This window comes from Cervus elaphus, chromosome 22, assembly GCF_910594005.1.
Source record: "Cervus elaphus chromosome 22, mCerEla1.1, whole genome shotgun sequence".
Classification (NCBI taxonomy): Eukaryota; Metazoa; Chordata; class Mammalia; order Artiodactyla; family Cervidae; genus Cervus; species Cervus elaphus.
The window spans coordinates 16,263,207-16,281,867 of record NC_057836.1 but is presented as its reverse complement, the minus strand read 5'-3'; the positions used below and the strand labels follow the sequence as shown (position 1 = coordinate 16,281,867).

Genomic DNA, 18,661 nt, shown 5'->3' with positions numbered 1-18,661 from the left:
AGCCCCCCACCCCCCAGAGGGCTAGAAGGATCCCCAGGGGCGCTCGCTGGCTGGCTGAACGCCTGGTGGACACTCCACTCCACCCCTAGGCTTGGCCTCAGGGCCGTGAGGGGCATCTTTCCAACTCCGGGAAATGGAACCCCCCCTGCCCCCATCGGAGCGGCCTCATCCCTGACTGCTGAGCAGGCACCTTTGACCTACCCAGGGCCGGCCCAGCCCCACAGTTAACTGGGCAAGTAACAGGGTTCACAGGCGGAGGGACGTCCCACATGGGCTGGACACCGTGCAACTACTAAAGAGGCAGTTCAGAGGTCTGCCCTGCCTCCAGGAGTACATCACTTTTTGCTCCAGCGGCCAGGGCCAGACAAGGGACTGCAAGGCCTGGTGCCCAGGGCTCCCCACCAGGCACCTGGGGACACTCGAGAAGAACCCACTTGGGCCCCCTCTCATGCGACTTCCCTGCATCTGACAGCCCCCACCCCTCAGCCTCCCTCTCCTGCCCCCGTGAGCACCTCACTCAGCCCCCAATTTCCCAAGAGCAGTAAAATGTATAGAAGTAAAAAATATAGAACTGCCTGCCAGGGGGGCCGGAGGGAGCGCAGAGCGGCATGGAGGAGCAGGGCCCGCAGTTCTCAAAGCCTGACCCCCCTGCTAACCCAGGAAAGGCAGTCTCCCCCAAGATATCAAACAGGACACGCTTGAGCCACTGTACTTTTATTCACATCCTGTATTTTGGCATTTTCCAGAGAAGGACGGGGAGAGACAGGGTGGGGCAAAGACTGAGGCAGGAGGGCGAGGGGGGGGCTGGCTCCCCATTTCCCTCACATCCCTCCTGGCCCTGCCACACGGGGAGCACACACAAAGGGGGAGGGGAGGCACAGAAGCCCCCTCAGTGGAGGAGGCGGCACAGAGCTACACCCATGCTACACACACCCACACACCCACCCACACCCACGCACACACACGAACAAGCCCGCTCCACACCGGGCGGGCGGGATCACAGAGAAGCAGAGCGCTGTGGGGTCAAGGGCAGGGAAGCAACAGTCTCCTCACAGACAGGCGGCCGGCCCCTCCTGCCCCCTCCAACTCCATTCCCAAAGTCTCCCCAGAGGCCCCCCCACCCTATGCTTTGCCTGGCCATTCTCTCCTGGCCTCTAGCTTCTTCCCTGCTGCTGGGGACGAAAAGAAAAGGGGTACCGAGCAGGGAGGCGTCCATCCCTCAGCCCCATTCCTCATGCTGGGTGGTCTGTCCCCGGGGCGCCCTCAGGACAGGCTCTTAGCTGGCCACTCTCTGGTAGAAGTAGATGTAGCCTAGGTCCTTGGGCGGCTTCTCAGAGGCACACACTTTCTGGTCGTTGTAGATCACCCACCTGGGGAATGGGGTGGGGAGAAGGGTGAACAACCCGGGCATCCTCAAGTCTGTCTTTCTGACGTGCTCCCTGGACTTGACCCTGGTGGTTCGGGGGCAAAGGCTCGCAACCTTCTCTGCCTGGGCCCCCAAACTCAGCCCAGCTGCCTCCTGCCTGAAGGGAGTGTCCCATCTCACAGGGTCGTTTCTCCTCTGTGTCTTTGGACCCCTGTGCTGTCTTTACAGCCCACCCCCACCTATTCCTTTTAGGTAGAGGTCAGCAAGCTTTGTCAAGGCCAGACAGGAAATATTTCAGGTTTTGCAGGCCATCAGGTCTATGCAACTATGCAGCTATGCAACTTGCCTGCTGCAGCGTGACAATAGCCACAGATGATACATAAATGAATGTGGCCGTGGTCGTTAAAACTATTTATAAAAGCGAGTGGCCCAATTCAGTCCTGGAGCTCTAGTTTGCCCATCTCTGCCCTCAGGCTTTCTATCAATTTCTGGTGAATTGTGGCCTGCACCAGCAGTTCCCTATGTTCCCCCGCCACCCAGGAATATTCTAGGGTCTTCCAGGATGCCCCTACCCATTCCCACCACCCCCTCCCCCATTCAGAAGGCACGTGCTGGCCCCTCACCTGCCTTCCTTCTTGATGTGGCAGACGTAGTGACCACACATGGTCGAGGTGCCCATGTGACTAATGAAGGCAAAGAGCTGATACTCTAGGGAAGGGGAGAGAGGGCAGAGCAGACAGTGAGGGAGGGGGATGTGTCCAGCAGCTCATGCCCAGGGTGGGATTTTAGAGATGGCAGACAGGCTGGGGCCAAGTCTATCTCAGCCTCCCAGACCCCAGCTTCAGGAGTTACGTCCATGAAACTTCTGACTCTGCACCCTCCCGAGGGAAGCAGAGCCGCCTGGTGGTGAAGACCTAGTGGAGCGGATTGGCTATATTCTCCCAGCGACACTCACTTCCAGGACCATCCCGGACTTTAGGTCCCACTGGTATGGACTCGGAGATGGAGTCAGCAGCTGAGCGGCCCTCCGAGATGTCCATGGCAGCTTCTGCGTCCAGGTCGTCAATGTGACTGAAGATCCAGTCCACAGCCCGTTCTAAACTGTTGTTCTTGGGAAGGAGGAAGTGTTACTTTTTTAAAAAGCAAGGTCAGGGTTGAGAAACCCCCAGTGAAGGCCTCTGCTCCTTCATCACAGCCACTCAAGGGTGGAGCCCCAGATTGGCCAAACCACAGGGGTAGTCCTCACTTGCTCCTGAGGGATGAAACCTCGCTCCCGCCCTCATCTTCCCAGCGGACCTGTCCTCAGCTGGGGGGGGCGCCCATACCGTGGCCCGAAGGGCTTTCAAGGCCTGGTCCCGGGAGAAGCCCATGGAGACGATGGTGGTCACACAGTCCTCCGGTGGGGGGTCAGCGGCTGCACTCGTGGAGCCGGGCCCACTGGAGCCAGGCAGGATGAGGGGGTTCGCAAAATCTGGGGATGGAAGGGGTTCAAGTGTTTGGGGGAGATGCTGGCCCTGCCTGCCACCCCTCTCCCCCGCTCCAGACCCCCAGCCCTGCCTACCCGGGTCATCCATGTGCGACATAACCCAGTTCATGGCGGCCTCGGCCCCGCTGTTGCCCGTGTAGTAGACGGCTTTGCGGCAGGCATCCATGGGGAAGCCCATCTCCACTAGCTGGATGATGACTGACTCATCCAACATGGGCGCTGCGGGGGAAAAGCATGGGCACAGGGGCCTGACTCCTTGGGCCACTGCCTGCCCGTCCCCAACAGCCTCCCCCCAGCCCTCTCCCAACCACCCGTTCCATGCGTTTTTTTCCCTCCACAGCCTGGCACCTTATTCCAGAACTAAAATGGCAACACAACCTCATGAGGGGCCGGTACTATCCTCAAGGTCTGCAGAACTGAGGCCAGAGGTGCCCCAGGGCGCCCCTTCCCTGTTCATTCTCCCACAACAGGTTGTTTCTGGAGTATGAGCCCCCGCCCCTGCCCCCAGCCCACGAGGTTACAGGGGCAGAGGCAATTAGCCAGCGCTGCTCCACCCACAGAGAACACGGCTGGGGTGCTCTCTCAGTCCTCACGTCCATCAGGAGGGCAGAGACAATTTGAAAGGGAGGACAGGAGGAGCACAAAGGACAGGACCAAGGGGTGGCAGGCAGAGAAGACCCCCATCAGCAAGGGAAAGAGACAGGCAGGAAGAAGAGTCACTAACATGTCGGAGAGGAGAAGTGAGGGGAGCAGAAGGAGTCTTCGTCTTCGTTGCCATAGAAACCAAGGCTACCTTTGGGCTCATCCGGAGTGACCAGGGGTGGGGCAATGTCGGGCAGCTCCTCCTCTCCAGGCTGCAGCCCTGTGCCCCTCAGCTGGGAGATGTCTAGCTCCTCGGGCATCTCAATGGACACATCTAGAAAGCGTATGGCAGGACAAAGTTCACCTCGGCAGATCCCCGAGGCCCTCCTGGGAAGAGCACTCTGGGCATCTCAGGCCCCTGCCCCCATCTTGCTCTGTAATCAGATGATGCGCAGAGCAGGACCCATTGTAGGGACCCATCGCCGTGTGATAAAAATAACCACAGGCTGGGTGGGGGTGGGGGTGGGGTGGCAAGTGAACAGGATTCCGGTCTTAGATCTACCACCAATGAGCCACGAGCCAGGGAGGGGTCTCTGACTGTGCCACTGAACGATTCTGTACTTCCGTGGGGCTCAACTTCTCTAGGAAATGAAGCTAGTTCTGGGGTTTGCAAAGTCGTCAGGGGCCTGTGAGACCCGTGAAAACAAACTGTTTCAAGATTATCAAAATGAAAACATCTTACCAACTGTATAAAACTATGAAAACCACTTTTGCCTGTGTAAGTCATAACTATAAAATCAAAGAAGTCTTAAACAACAACGTCCTACTGTATAGCACAGCACACTATACTCAATATCCTATGATAAACCATAACAAAATTTAAAAAGGAATATATATGTATTTAATATAACTGAATCACTTTGCTCTACAGCAATAATTAACACCATGTTGTAAGTCAATGATACTTCAATTTAAAAAGGTAGTTAAAAAGTTTTTTTAAATCAAAGAAGTCTTAATAATATTTCCCCTTTCAGAGGAAAGCTAAAGAAGCACTAGTTTACATGTCAAGGCCCCTTCTTTTTCTAGCATTTTCTGCTGAGCCTCCCTTGCTCGTCCAGGCCGCCATACCCAGTTTCTTGGGCACCCAGTCCAAGCCGAAGGTGAACTTCTTGATCTGGATGACCAGGTAGTCAGGGAACGAGGCAAATCGTGTGGTCCTAGGGAAGAGAGAATGGCCTGGTACCCAGAGAAGCTGTCCTGAAAGCCCCACCCGGGTCCAGCCTCTCATAGGTAGAAGAACTAACCGCCCTGAAGATAATTTATATTCCTTTCCTGACCTGGACAGGCATCAAGAGTGTCTGCAGACGAACAGCAGCAGAAGGTAGGAAGTAGGGGAATGGGAGCGGCGAGGCGGGGGGGTGGGGTGGGGGGTGGTCTTAGGGGCAGGAACAGCAAAGGGGCAGGTGGCTGAAATCTTGGAGACCAAAGTACTCTCTCAGATCTCAGGTTCACACCAGTGACAGGTTAGCAAAAAGTAAGACTATGTGCTAGAAATCTCAGTTCTGTCCACCACTGTTCCTAAGTGCCCGTGCTCTGCCAGCACTGGGGAAGTGAGCAGAGGCTTCCTGAAAAGTGACCCCATCCATCCCAAGAAAGATGAAGACTGGCAGGGGCAGGTCAAGGTAACAGGTAGCAGTTATCCAAGTCCACTTCTGCCAGGGCCTCTCGGTTCCCCTCAAGCCCCAGGTTACCTGCCTCAACTGATGGAAGCCTGAGTTCTGACCACAAAGGGATGAGAGAACGCAGAAGAGGCTGACAGCATCTCGGGGATGACCCTGACAGAGGCCGGGACCCACAGGACTTACTTGACGGCGACTGACTTGGCCTGCAGGGCCGTGCTCCAGAAGTCGTCCACCTGCTCAGGGGCACCATAGGCCTCCAGGCAGGAGCTGAAGGGCACCTGGGCCCGAACCAGCTCAGGCAGAGGCAGCTTCTCCTCTTCAGCTTGCCGCTTCTTCTCCTCATACTCCAGAAGCTCCTCTGGTGACAGCAGCAGTGGGTCGACCCTTCAGAGGGGGTGCCACGGCCCCCCTCAGCCCCGCCCTCTGCCTCCCCAAACCCAGTGGACACACGTCTGCCTGTGACCTGGGCTCTTTCTCAGCACAGCTCAGCTGACCAGCTGCGGGCAAGGTCAACCCCACATCCCCACCTGGTAGGGAAGCAGGGATACCTCGGGCTTTGCTCCTAAAAGGTGCCCAAGCCCCATCGCTGCCAGGCTTCAGCCCCCAGGCCCCGGGGGGTAGCAGAGCACCCACCTTTGTTCAGGGCCGCGTCCATGGGCACGGGCAGCTGCATGATGTAGTCCACTCGCTGGGTGTACTTCACTTTCTCTGTGGCTAGGCACTTGATCTTTTCCTCCACCAGGAAGCGGAACACTTCGTTAGGATTTTCGGAGCTCCGGCAATTCCTCTATGGGGAAGAGGGAGGTGGGGAGGTCTGGACAGCCAAGCACTGGGGTGGGGACCTACAAGAGTCACTGGGGGGTCAGGGGGAGAGGGGAATGGAAAGGAGCGGGGCACAAAGAGGTGCAGGGACGGGAGAGCAGAGCAGAAACGTCCCCTCATCAACCCGCCAGTTCCGGCCCATCCTGGCACTGCGGGACGGCATGGGAAAGTGCCTGTACTTTCTATTTTTCTTTAATGTGGACCTCCTTTTTAAAATAAGTCTTTACTGGGGACTTCCCTGGTGGTCCAGTGGCTAAGACTCTGCACTCCCAATGTAGGGGGCCCAGGTTTGATCCCTGGTGAGGGAACTGGATACCACTTGTGGAAATTAATAAGAGTTCACATGCCGCAATGAAAGATCAAAGATCCCGTGTGCCATAACTAAGACCGGCACAGCCGAGTCAATAAATATTAAAAAAAAAAAAAAAGTATTTATTGAATTTGTTACAACATTGCTTGGTTCTGGTTTCCTGGCCTGGAGGATCCTAGGTTCCCGACCAGGGATTGATCCTGCATCCCCCTGTGCTGGAAAGCAAAGTCGTAATCACTGGACACCAGGGAAGTCCCCTGTACTTTCTTTCTAAGCACTAAGTCCTGGCCTATCATTTTCTTTGGGAGCATCCTTCATTAGGCTGCAAGCCTGACAAGTGTCCTCAGGTGCAAATGCCACTCTCAGGAAAGGCTCAGTGCTCGGGGTCACTGGGGTGGGGCTGGGTTGGGGCTGACAGAGGAGTAACAAGTGAGCAGCGAGAAGAAGGAGTGAGCCAAGGTGCAGGTAGGCAGGAGGAGAGTGAAGATTGCCCCCGCCTCCCTGCCCTCACCTCTACCATGTTGATAAGGTGCAGGAAGAACTCCTGGGCATCCTGCTGCCGGTTGGTAGAGAACTCGGGGTGACCCTTGCCAATGAGGGCCTTGAACATCCGAGGGGCGATGCCATCTTGGACTTCCTAGGCAGAATTGGGGCAGCCATTCAGCCGGGGCCCAAGAGGCCACCAAGTGGCCTTCTTTAGACACCTCCCAGATGGATCTCAGTTCCCCTACCATTCCAGAGCCTGAGAGGGACGGAGGTCCACACCCACCTTCTGCTCCGTGACCTGCTCCCCATCGCCCGACTCTGGTGCTGGCTTGGAATACTCCCCCGAGAGCAGGCCGTGGCCCAGCTTGGCCCTGTGTCATCACCCGAGAGAACCACTTAGCTTCCGTCTGACACCACCAATCTACCCCTTATCTCCCCAACTCGACCCCTGCTCAAACCCCCTAAGACAACTCTCTTAAATGTGAACCACCTTAGATTCCATGGGAACCCAACTCAAGGCAGACAGCATGCTTGCAAGACAGCCATTGGAAAGTGTCTAGCTGGCCAGAGGCTACACTGTTGCTCACTTCAGGGGGTCATGGAGAAGAAAGAGGGCACACAGGCCCAGCTACGTACACCTGGGTGCTGAAGTCCTGGGTGGGGTCCGTTGGGGCATTCTGGAAGATCTTTTCCAGCTTATCCACGTACCTGAGCCAAGGGAAGGATCACTGAAGGGGCTGTGGCCAGGCCCAGAGGAAAAGGGAAGGGACCGTTCAGGGAACAGGTCCCTCCAGAGTGGGGAGACATGTGTTTGACACTTGGGGTCCACGTCTTTCCAGCAACCCGCCTTCCCTCCCCTTCCCAAACCGGTCAGCATGCTGGGTACACAAGCCTCTGCCCCGAGACAGAGCCACAGGGTGGGAGAAGACACTCAGAAGGATAAATATAGCTCATGTTCTTTAAATAGAACACATCAATATATCCTAAATTTTCACATGTGTCTCAGGCCTTCCTATTCAGACAGGAAGCTCACTTCCCTAACCCTAACTTGGCTTTCTTCTGTCTCCATGTCCCAGCCCTCCCTTCTCCCCAAATGCGCCATGCCCAGGTTAGGTGCTCATCTGATGTCACTGGCCCAAAATAAAGAGCACCTGTTGGCCCTTGAGTCCATCAGGAGGCCTGGGAGAACCCTGGGACTGAGCATCTGGCCCCACCAGTGGGCTCTTGTATAAGCAACTTTACAACCTGCTCCCCAGCATGTACCAAGAGCCAAGACTGAGCTAGAACAGAGGTCCTGAGGGCACCAGAGGTGGGCGCCCAGAGGCTGGCTGCTAGGAGAGGGCTGGGGGTCAGGGCAGAGCCAGGGGGCCGGCTGCGGGCGGAGGGCCTGGGGTCAAGGGCTGGCCGCGGGGGAAGGGAGGACTCACTTCCTCTGGAAGTCGGGGATGCTGAAGAGCACCTGGACCACCGAGTTGAGGTAGCAGCTGTTGCCCAGGTTGCGGATGCCGGTGTAGCCGGGCCCGGACAGCGGCTTGAGCGGCACCGCCGACTCCTGGATCAGCTCCCACTCACCGATGCGCTGGTTCATGTCTATCTCCAGCTCTGTCATCGTCTTGTCCGTCTGCAGGGGAGGAGGCACTTCAGACCTGCGTCTTTTTTTCTTTTTAATTTGGCTTTGCTAGGTCTTAGTTGGGGCATGTGGAATCTACTTCCCTGACCAGGGATTGAACCCGGACCCTCTGCACTGGAAGCATGGGTTTTTAGCCGCTGGACCACCAGGGAAGCCCCAGACCTGTGTCTTTTATGTTCTAAAACATAGTCTAGGATGAGAGCCAGCTGGAGCCTGGAACGTGCTGAATTATGGACCCTGACATGGGAGGCCCACTGGGCATCCTCCGGTGCAAGTTCTGGAAGGCCACAGGCAACCTCCAGGGGCCCATCAGGCAGCAGGCCTCTGCCCACATGAGGGGATGAAGTGAACATGACATCCCCTAGCTGAAGTGTTCCTCCATTCTGAAGCCACCCCTTCTCACCCTCAGATCTCCACCCCAGCATCGCTTCCTCAGTCCCCTGGGCCCGGCGGCCCCTGCTGGAAACTCTGGCGGCTCTGCCTACAGTCGGTGGTTATTCCCTGACCTGCACAAGCACACAAAGGATGCCTGTGTCTCATCTGGTAGAAGCCTACAAGCCAAGGACCACCCCTGCCTCATTCACAGAGTGACCAGCACACAACAGGCGCTCAGTAATAGTCGCTGAATGATGAAATGATTCTACAAGGCTTTTCACAGGAAGCCCACGAATCCTGGGAACTGGGGTCACCGTGGCATCTCTTCCCTCCTTGCTACCTCAACCTCAGCCTCGGGCAAAGAGGGAGGGCTTGACGGGCAGGGACGAGAGAATCTGAGCGGACAGCAGTCTCACCTTCTGCATCTTCAGCATGTCAATACCGAAGTGGGACAGGTGCTCAGCCAGGTTGGGATCCAGGACCATGTCATCCTCGTCGTACGAGTACACATCTAGTGTGGGAGGCAGAACAGTGTCAGGGGGCGGGCAGTTCAGGTCCCACCCGACCACTGAGCCCACCCCCTGCTCCGAGAGGCCTTGGTGGGACAGCAGGACAAGCCCAGAGGGCAACCTTCCTGGCTCCCTCGAGCATCAGAGAGGCCTCAAGCCCTTCTTGGATTGGCTGTCAAAGAAGATGCAGTCAAACAGGATGAGGGCTGGAACTGGTTGTGTCTCCACCCAGCAGGAGGAGGTTCAAGAGTGAAGTGAGTTTGGCAGAAGACTTACTCTCTTACTTACAAAAGAATGACAGTCATCACTAGGATGGGGACTGGGGTTTCAGGGGGCTATCTGAAAGTTCTGTTTCATCTGCAATATTTTCATTGTTTATCAGGAGACTAGACTCATGTTTTGTTCGTGTCATGTGAAATGAGTAGTGGTTCAGACCCAGGGATGTCCACGTGGAGGGGGCGGGGTGTACCAGCTCCGTCGGGGGTGATGGTGCCCAGCTTGACGGCCAGCGGGTAGCCCGTCTCCCGGAAGTGCTCCACGGCATGGTTGTTGCCCCCGCTGCCGTCGAAGTAGCGCCGGCCACACAGGATGGAGCCGTCCGTGAGGTTGAGCCACAGGTTCTCCCGCATGTCACACTTGGAGCACTTCCAGCCACTGACCCCGGGGAAGAAAACGAGCCGAGTACAGCTCGGCAGTTTACGGGAGCGGTGGACGGACAGACGGGGCTCTGCAGCTCCCCCGCTGGTCCAAGGCCTACTCTCGTCTCCTCGGGACATCCTCTCCCCCAGTCCAGCTCCCCGCGAGTCTCCCTCCTTATCCTGCTCCTGAGCCTCTCTCCCTCCAGACTCCCAGAAGGGTGACTGCTTGCCCCTGCCCTGCGGGTCTCGCCCCGAGGTGGCGGTGGGTGGGGCAGGCCTCACCAGGGGGGGATCCGAGCAGGGTTGTCCAGCTGCTTGAGGTTGAAGGCATGCTTAGACACCTGCCGCACTTCCCCATCCCAGGCCTGCACCTCCTGCTTGCGGGAGGCAGAGTCGGCCGACAGGAGGGCCTCCACTGCACTGGTCACCTGGGGGAAGCAGAGGGTCAGAGGCGGGACCCAGTTCCCAGCCCCACCCACCCCTCGGTCTTCAGTTTTCCTGGAGCTTGCCCACCACCCCGCTGCTCTGACCCCGCCTGCCCCAGAATCTTCAGTAGGGCGGGAAGGTGTTTGTACCCGATCTCTGACAATGTCGGGCAGTCCCCCCAGCCCATCCCGGGCTATTTCCAGGTAATCCGGCAGAATGACGATCTTTACATCCTCGTCGTATTCAAACTTCTCCTCGTTGAGGTCAAACCCACCTTCGACACCTGGTGAGACAAGGAAGGAGCTGGGGCGGGGGGGTGGGGTAATGGGGGAGGGAGTGCGGGTAGGATGACCACCGCAGGGGGACCCCCGTCCTCTGATATAGTGCTTCACCTTGCCCCCTCCAGGGTCCCAGGGCCACTGACCAGGCCCTTCCTTCGGGGGCTTTCCTAGCACCTCTGAGAGCAGGAAAAACCAGCTCAGGGAAGAGACACTCACCGATGGCCAGTCGGGTGGGTTTCTTGCGGGGAGGGTCTCCAGTGCCTGCGGCCGCGTCTTCCTCCTTCTACAGTGAGGCAGGAAGGGCACGATCAGCCCCAGCACCAGGGAAGGGACAAATGGACAATGGATGGACGGGGATGGAGTGGGTTAATCTCAGAAAAGATAAGAGCTAAAAAAAAATCAAACATGCTGAGTTTTAATGGCCCCAGCAGAAGCAGGTATGGGGCGGAAATGAGGCCCCTGAGAGGTCAGGATGGGACAGACAGATTCAACCTGGTGGCCCAGCAGGATGAGCCTGAGGGCAGCAGGTCTTGCCTACCGGGCGCCGGGTCCGCCGGAGGTGCAGGTAGACTCGCTGGCCAGTCTTGTTAAAATGTCTCTCCACATACTGTTTTCCAAAGCCCAGGAATGTGTTCATGCAGATGTAGAGGCCGCCCTCAGACTCCTGCAGGACAAGAGGCAGGGGCGGAAACAGGTGGGATGAAGCTTGGCCAGGGGAAGGGAAGACCTGGGGTTAGAAATGAGTGGCTTCCGGAAGCAAGGTCTGTTCTTAAGCACTGTGTGGCCTCTGGCAAGTCACCTATTAGTCTTTCAGGACCTGGTACATGGCTAAGAGTCTCCCCATCCTCCTATGACTTTGGTAATGGCCAACAAGGACACTTGGGCTGAGCAATGCCTGTCAGTCACCACTCCTCTTCCTTCTTTGAAGCCCTCCAGTCAATGCAGAGAACTCCCTGATCTCCTTCCTGGAGCCTTGAGATCCAGAGTGAATCGGGATCAACTACTACAGACCTGGGAAGAACTCCATGTCAGACACTGCACCTAAACCAGGAACACCATGACCAACCCCACCTGACCACCAAGATTCAGCAAACCTTCCAGGCTGGAGGAGAAGAGATACTAGCATCTGAACAAGACATCTAACCCGTGGGCTTGCCAGCAAGATCAGACCTTTCCTTTACCTCACTCTACCAGATGATCAAACCCTGGCCCACACTGGTTTCGGCTCCTCTTTCCTGCTAAAGGCTGGCTCCAAGGGAACCATGTGCTGCTTGGGGCTCACAGCTGAACCAGGACCCCGTCTGGCAAGGACATGAAGCCCAGCCTTCTCCAGCCACCACCCGGATGCCTCCCCCCTCCCAGCCCCATAACCAAATCTCCAAGAAGTCCCATCAGCCTCCAACCTCAAAGCCACTCCTCTTCTGGAACAATCTAGCAACACTTTCTGAGACAGCTAGAATACACATAGCCCAAGAAGAAACCAGGGAAAAGACAAGTGTCCACTGTAAATCACAGCAGAGGAGGGGACATGGGCTTTCCCCAACTGAGTGAGTCTACCAGTGCCCTTGTGAAGAGGGTGCTGGAGAAGGGGGCGGAGGAAACTGGAGACAACAGAGTCTTCTCTCAGATCCAAGCAACAACAGGCATCTTCTTCCTGGAATTAAAGCCTCAGTGGCCTTGAAAAATTCTCTGCTGGGAATTAAAAATAGGGCAGTTCTCCATCCCATAGATCGCTCTGTATCACTCCTGAGAACTGTGCGGGTTACAAAATTTATGGACAAATAGAGCATTTCTCATCAGGGAAGTCACATAAACTCTTTCTATCATGAACCCAATTTAAAGATAATCAAATATGCCAGAAGTTGGTTAGCAAAGACAACCAATGGAGACCTCTTGACAGGGAAGAGAGGAAAAAAAGTGTAATGAGATCAAAACCCCTTTTGGATTATTCAAACCATTACTAAGGAGGGAGACAGGAGTACAGAAAGGGAGACTTCTACCATCTGTTGATAATTAAGGGAAAAAAACCTTTTCTTCCTGAGAAAGACAGCACTTCACCATCCATGCACTTGATAAACTGGGAGGCCTGTGGGAGCTCTGCAGTGATTAAAATCCTCTGTTGCCAATAAAAGATGCTGATTCCACCAAGGACTGGGAACCCCAGAGTTCTGCTCTGAGCAGTTGTCCTCTTTACATTCTGCCAAAGCCAGACTTCAGAGAAGCAGCATGTTGTCTGAGGCCCAGATCAAAGCCTAGCAATCCAAGCAACCCACAAATCACAGTGATGACCCTGAAATGGGCCTCAGATCACCCTGCTATACTCAGCACTGGCGATGCATTAATGAAGCCTTTCCACTCTGACTTGCAGTTTTCCCAGCCATGAGCTGGTCTGGCTGAACACCCTGGGCAGGGCCCACAGCGGCTTGAGGGAGGGGTGGTGAAGGGGGCGGATCCCAGCCAGGCTGCTGCCCTCAGTTCAGGCTGTGGCCCGGCGGGAGGCTTGTGTCTGCCTGACGGTGTCACAGGAAGGCAGAACTGCAGGAAGGGAGGTACCGGGTGGAGCCTGCCAAACGTGAAGCAGGGTGTGGGTGGTGGCTTTGTCTAACTAGTCAGGAGTGGGAGTGGGATGGGAAAGAAGCCTTAGTGTCCCCCAAGAAAGAAACCATGTCTCTGGGAATACTTTCCAAAGGTTTCCCTCTGCGTTCTCTGATGGACGGGAGAAAGAAAGGGGACTGCGGCCATGATTCACCTCAAAGGAGAAACGACTAGAGCTTTCCTCTCCTCTTCCCCCCACCCCCACCCAATGACCCACCTCCCCGCCCCCTGACCAAATTAACCATGGGTGGAGGCTCTATAACTCAGCCTTTCGCAGAACCAGTCTTCTTCAAGGCCACTTCCAGGCTACTGGGCGCCTGGGAACTGCAGTCCCCACCCTACTACCCCCAACCCGGGCTCAGAACAGCGGGGGGGGGGGGGGGTCGCCCCATCCCTCCCACATGAGACTACAAAACCCGGAGAGCCATGCGCGACAGGCAAGGCCAACTCCCAGGCTTTCGCAGGGCTCCACGTGGGAGATGTAGTCCGGCAACTGGGTGGAGCCTCTAGTTTAGAACGGCAATGAGGGGAGTGAGCGACTACAATCCCCACAGTGCTCCACGAGACGAGGAGCGGGTGGGGCGGGCGCGGCTGCTTTCGGGAGTGGTAGTCAGACGACAGCTCGCGCGAATTCAAAGCAACGGCAGGAGTAGCGTGGAAGACTACAAGCCCCATGGTGCACCGCAAGGAGGCGGTGGCCCAAGCCTTGCAGGCCCCGGCAGAATGACCAGGGAGATGGAAGTCGTGCTCGCTGCGGGCGTGGGGAACGGGCTTACCGGTGTGTCGAAGGAGAAGGCGCACTCGTCTTTGTGGACCCGGTCTCCAGCCTTGGGGACCCGGATCGTCGGTAATACTGACAGCAGCGCCTCCTCACTCAGCTCCGCCATGACACCGGCACCAGCTCTTCCACACACAGCGGTTCTCACCGCTTCTAGTCCCCCCCTACCCTTCCATCCAATGAGCACCACTCGTTAGGTGCATGCGCCGAAGGGAAGACGCGCGAGAATGGCAGTTGGACCGAGCCTGCCCGCTAGTGCTCCGCCCTCTGCCCGCCTCTTGACCATCGCCAATGAAAAGCACTTCTAATGCAATCGATGGTCGAAAGAGCCAATCCCACTCCTCCAGGGCAGAGCGCACGTAGATCAGCGAGGTGGGCCCAGGAGTTTTGCTGCCGAGACTTTGGGACCTTACAGTGCATTCGCGTATCTTCTACTGAAGAGCAGAAACTGATGGTTGTTTAAACCAGTCAATCCCAGAAACTTTCCTGGGAGACCTGTCCAATGGGAAAATTAAAGGGCAGCTGTAGTCTTGGTATTTGAAAATGGGCTGTCCAATGAGGCGGGGTTCGAGAGGGTTAGTGTTGAGTGATTGATAACTACGTCGACCAATGAGGATTACTATCTTTCTGGCCTTAGGAAAAAAATGTTCGTAACTCCGTCTCCAGCGGGATATGTAAATAATAGCGTACTAACTCATGATTCTATTTTTTAATAAAATCACTTCATTTTGAAACCGAAGGTCTCTTACGCGAAGATTAGCATCCCGCAAAATCTCACAACTGGCAGCCGGGTACGGAACAAAAGTCCCCTTTGCAAGGAAGCGTCACCCCGGCGAGTCAAACCGCTGCCTGTTGGCCCCACGGACCCATGATAGACGTTCACGCAGCCCAATGGCTTCCTTGATTGGAGGCGGTACTCACAGAGAGGGCCTATAGGAGCCCGCACCGGTTCAGCCAATAGGGTCGGGGCAGGGGCGTGGCGGGAAGTTTGAAACTCAGCTTCGGGAGTTGAGGATTGAGCCGCTTTGCACCCAGAGGTGGAATTGGGGCCCGGTAAGGGATTTGAATAAATAGTGAATAATTTAGAGGGCCCATCAGGCCCTGAAGGAGTTGTCTTGTCTACTGTATTAGTCATCATCCCCGCAGAGACCTCTGGCCCGGCGGCCAGGCAGTTTCTCAGCGGGGAACGGGGGGAGATGGGTGGTCTGGAGTCAAAGGTCGAACGTGGTCGCCATAAGGGCTGAGACCTGAGTCATTTCTCGCAGGCATCCCCTCCTTTCCCGGGCCGGGCCCTGCCCCATCCTATTTCTGCTGGTTGCGATGGGCTCAGCTAAGAGCGTCCCCGTCACTCCAGCGCGGCCTCCGCCGCACAACAAGCTTCTGTCTCGAGTGGCGGACCCCCGTTCACCCAGCGCCGGCATCCTGCGCACTCCCATCCAGGTACACAGGGGTGGCATGGAGGAGGCAGCGAATCTGTCTCAGTTTCGGAGTCGCTGCCTAATCTAAGAGAACTCTCCCTTCCCCCAGTACCCCTCGCCTTTGAGGCCTTATTTTCCATATTCTCAATCCCGGTGAAGTAGGCTGAATGTGTGAGGGCCTTTGCAATTCCCTTCTGCAGTATGGATCTAAGGCTACAGACCTGGGAGGGGAGAGTTGAGGGCCCAAACTCGTTCTAGCCTTTGGTCCTGACAGGTAGAGAGCTCCCCACAGCCAAGCCTGCTGGCAGGGGAGCAAGTGGAGGAACCTAAGCTGGCCCAGGACTCAGATCCCCGCTCCCCTACCCTTGGCATTGCACGGACACCTATGAAGACGAGCGGAGGTTAGTGTTGGCCCAATGCTGTCATCCTCCTGCTTTGAACCCACGTCCTTCTTTCCTCAACACTGCTGTCTCTCAGTGACTCCTCTTCTCCCGATCCCTCACTGACCAGGACGCGAATCCTAAGGCCCATGTATCCCTTCCTCCTTGCTGAATGATTTGTGACAGATGGTCACTATCTCATATCACTTCTCCCCTCCCCAGAGCCCCCAAGTCCACTGGTGAAACAACTGAGTGATGTATTTGAGACCGAAGACCCCAAATTAAGCCTTCCGCCCGAGGCTATTCTGCCCCGAGAGACACCTTCATCTCCTCTACTGGACTTGCTTCTGGGCACCCAGGTTTCCCTTGAAGACCAGGTGCCTCCTGGGAGCCAGACTGAACTCCCTGCCGAGCAGGTGTTTGCCAGGGAGAAAACAGGACATGTCTCAGAAACGCCTGTGGCCAGCCAGGGCTCAGACAAGCCCTTACGAGACCCCGAGACTCCTCGATCTTCAGGTACAGAATCTAAGGGCACAGGATGGGGAAGAGCACTTGGGAGAACACTCTGGGATAACGTCCACAGGTGGACGGAGGAAGAATAACCTGAAAGCCCCTAACCTTGGCTGCTTGTTTTAATTCCTTACTCACCTGAGGTCCTAAGTGTGCCTGTGAGTGTATGTGTGTGTGTGTGTTAATTCACTTCGGTCGTGTCTGACTCTTTTCGACCCTGTGGACTGTAGCCTGCTAGGCTCCTCTGTCCATGGGATTCTCCAGGCAAGAATACTGGAGTGGGTTGCCATGCCCTCTTCCAAGGGATCGTCCCAACCCAGGGATCAAACCCGTGTCTCTTGTGTCCCCTGCGCAGGTTCTAAGTGCAGCAGGCGGAAAGCAAACAACAAGGTTCCAGGGAGGTCTCCTCTCACCGTCCTGCAGGATGACAACTCCCCCGGGACTCTGACTCCACGACAGGTAAAGGGCAAGCAGGTGAAAGCTGTTACTAGGAAACCCAGAGTAAAGATAGGGGCCTTTTCCCCACCCGGTCTTTGGTCCCCTGAACAGCCTCCTGCCCTCCCTCACCTTGCCCAATGCCTTTTGCAGGGTAAGCAGCCTTCCCTGAGTGAAAACTTTAGGGAACTAAAGGAAGGGGCCATTCTGGGAACTGGACGACCTCTGAAAACTGGAGGACGAGCATGGGAGCAAGGCCAGGGTCATGACAAGGAAAATCAGCACTTTGCTTTGGTGGAGAGCTAGACCGTGCATGGCTCCAGTACCAGACTCCCCAAGGGCCTGGCCATTCTGTGTCCTCCTGCCCCTTCTTGCCCTGGGAGACTGGAAAAGTTCATTTTCTTAACTCCCCCTAAACTGCCAACTCTGGGACTCAGAGCTTCGTTGGTTTTCTTTGTGTCTGACATATTTCTGTATATTAAAGCAAGTGATTTTAAGTTATATTTTTAAGTGTTGTACCTAAACCGTGCACTGGGTCTCCTGTCTGCAGAAAGCCTGGAGGGGGCTTGTGTTCCCTGGCCTGACTGTCCCCATGCTGGTACCTCCAAGCCTCATCTACACACCTCCCCTAAATCCTAGTGTTCCCCAGGGTGCTGTCCTTGGCCCTTTCCCCTTGCTGTCCCTGGACGTTTACTTCTGGGGCCTTTTTTTTTTTTTTGGTAATGGGAGTATAGTTGCTTTACACTGCCATGTCAGTTTCTGCTATACGACAAAGTGAATCAGTCATACATATACATATATCCCCTCTTCCTTGGATTTTCTTACCATTTAGGTCAGCACAGAGCACTGAGTGGAGTTCCCTGTGCTATACAGTAGGTTCTCGTTAGTTATCTATTTTATACATTGCTGTTGTTCGGTCGCTAACTCAAGTCTGACTCGTTGCGAACCCATGGACTGCAGCACTCCAGGCTTCCCTGTCCTTTACTGTCTCCTGGAGTTAGCTCAAACTCATGTCCGTTGAGTCGGCGATGCCATTCTACCATCTCATCCTCTGTCGTACCCTTTTCCTCCTACCATCAACCTTTCCCAGCTTCAGGGAAAGTAAGTCAGCTCTTCACATCAGGTGGCCAAAGTATTGGAGCTTCAGCTTCAGCATCAGTCCTTTCAACGGATATTCAGGGTTGATTTCCTTTAGGATTGACTGGTTTGATCTTATACACAGTAGTGTATATATGTCGATTCCAATCTCCCAATTCATCCCACCACCACCCCTTCCCCCACTTCTGGGGCTTCAACTGTCCTTCACCCGATTTCTGGTAACATCCAGGTCTCTGTACCTAACCCTCACCTTCATTCAGCTGCCCCAGAGGCACTTCAGAGTCAACTTGTCTAAAGTTGAATGTGTGTTCTTCCCCCAGAGTTTCTCCTCCTCCCTTCACCCTGTGAATGACAGCACTCTCCACCCGGTTGCCAAATCCTACCTTGGCTATCATCTCAAATCTTCCCCTCTGAGTATCCCATATCCTAGCCCTTGTTCACTTCCTCCTGGTGATTCTATATCTTTAATCTCTTTCCTGTCCCTTCCCTCCCCACTCTGTCCTACATTTCTTGCCTGCTGCCTCCTACCTTGTTTACCTCCATTCCCTCCAGGCTCCCCCTTCCTCCATTTCATCAACCTACATTGCTATGAGGGCGATGTTCCCAAGAAGCATCACTGATTATTACTACTCTGCTCGAAACTCTTCCCCATTGCCCTTAGGACAAGGTGTAGAGTAGCTTTCTATAGGCCTTTTGTAATCTGATTCTTTCTCAACATAACTTTTCTGTGCAAACACACTCATATGCACCAAAGGCAGGCAGTGGTGAGCTGTCATGCAGATCCCACCCCACTCCAACCACCTTTTCCTAACCCATCTCAGGCCTTGCCCATGAGGCTTGGGTTTCTGCCTCCA

At 55.5% G+C, this 18,661-nt stretch overlaps 2 protein-coding genes across 5 annotated transcripts; one reads left to right on the top strand and one right to left on the bottom strand.

Moving 5' to 3' along the window:
• Positions 1-697: 697 nt before the first annotated feature.
• Positions 698-14,200, bottom strand: USP5 (ubiquitin specific peptidase 5). 2 transcript variants are annotated; one of them, XM_043882348.1, is made up of 20 exons: positions 13,965-14,200; positions 11,132-11,257; positions 10,810-10,876; positions 10,462-10,595; positions 10,169-10,314; positions 9,718-9,902; positions 9,156-9,250; positions 8,162-8,355; positions 7,371-7,442; positions 7,018-7,105; positions 6,760-6,885; positions 5,750-5,903; positions 5,300-5,474; positions 4,563-4,651; positions 3,577-3,768; positions 2,928-3,071; positions 2,692-2,837; positions 2,322-2,475; positions 1,990-2,074; positions 698-1,370 (listed from the first exon to the last, which is right to left on the bottom strand). In XM_043882348.1, the coding sequence occupies exons 1-20, from the start codon at positions 14,073-14,075 to the stop codon at positions 1,277-1,279; spliced, it is 2,577 nt and encodes an 858-aa protein (XP_043738283.1). In that variant the 5' UTR covers positions 14,076-14,200; the 3' UTR covers positions 698-1,276. The 2 variants fall into 2 exon arrangements, with proteins under 2 accessions (XP_043738283.1, XP_043738284.1); XM_043882349.1 differs by having other exon boundaries at positions 3,646-3,768; positions 13,965-14,198.
• Positions 14,201-14,921: 721 nt separating this feature from the next.
• Positions 14,922-17,210, top strand: CDCA3 (cell division cycle associated 3). Of its 3 annotated transcripts, XM_043882358.1 has the most exons (6): positions 14,922-15,019; positions 15,232-15,406; positions 15,659-15,785; positions 15,987-16,280; positions 16,630-16,733; positions 16,863-17,210. In XM_043882358.1, the coding sequence occupies exons 2-6, from the start codon at positions 15,287-15,289 to the stop codon at positions 17,013-17,015; spliced, it is 798 nt and encodes a 265-aa protein (XP_043738293.1). In that variant the 5' UTR covers positions 14,922-15,019; positions 15,232-15,286; the 3' UTR covers positions 17,016-17,210. The 3 variants fall into 3 exon arrangements, with proteins under 3 accessions (XP_043738293.1, XP_043738295.1, XP_043738294.1); XM_043882360.1 differs by lacking the exon at positions 14,922-15,019 and having other exon boundaries at positions 15,268-15,406; positions 15,663-15,785; XM_043882359.1 differs by lacking the exon at positions 14,922-15,019 and having other exon boundaries at positions 15,279-15,406; positions 15,643-15,785.
• Positions 17,211-18,661: the final 1,451 nt, after the last annotated feature.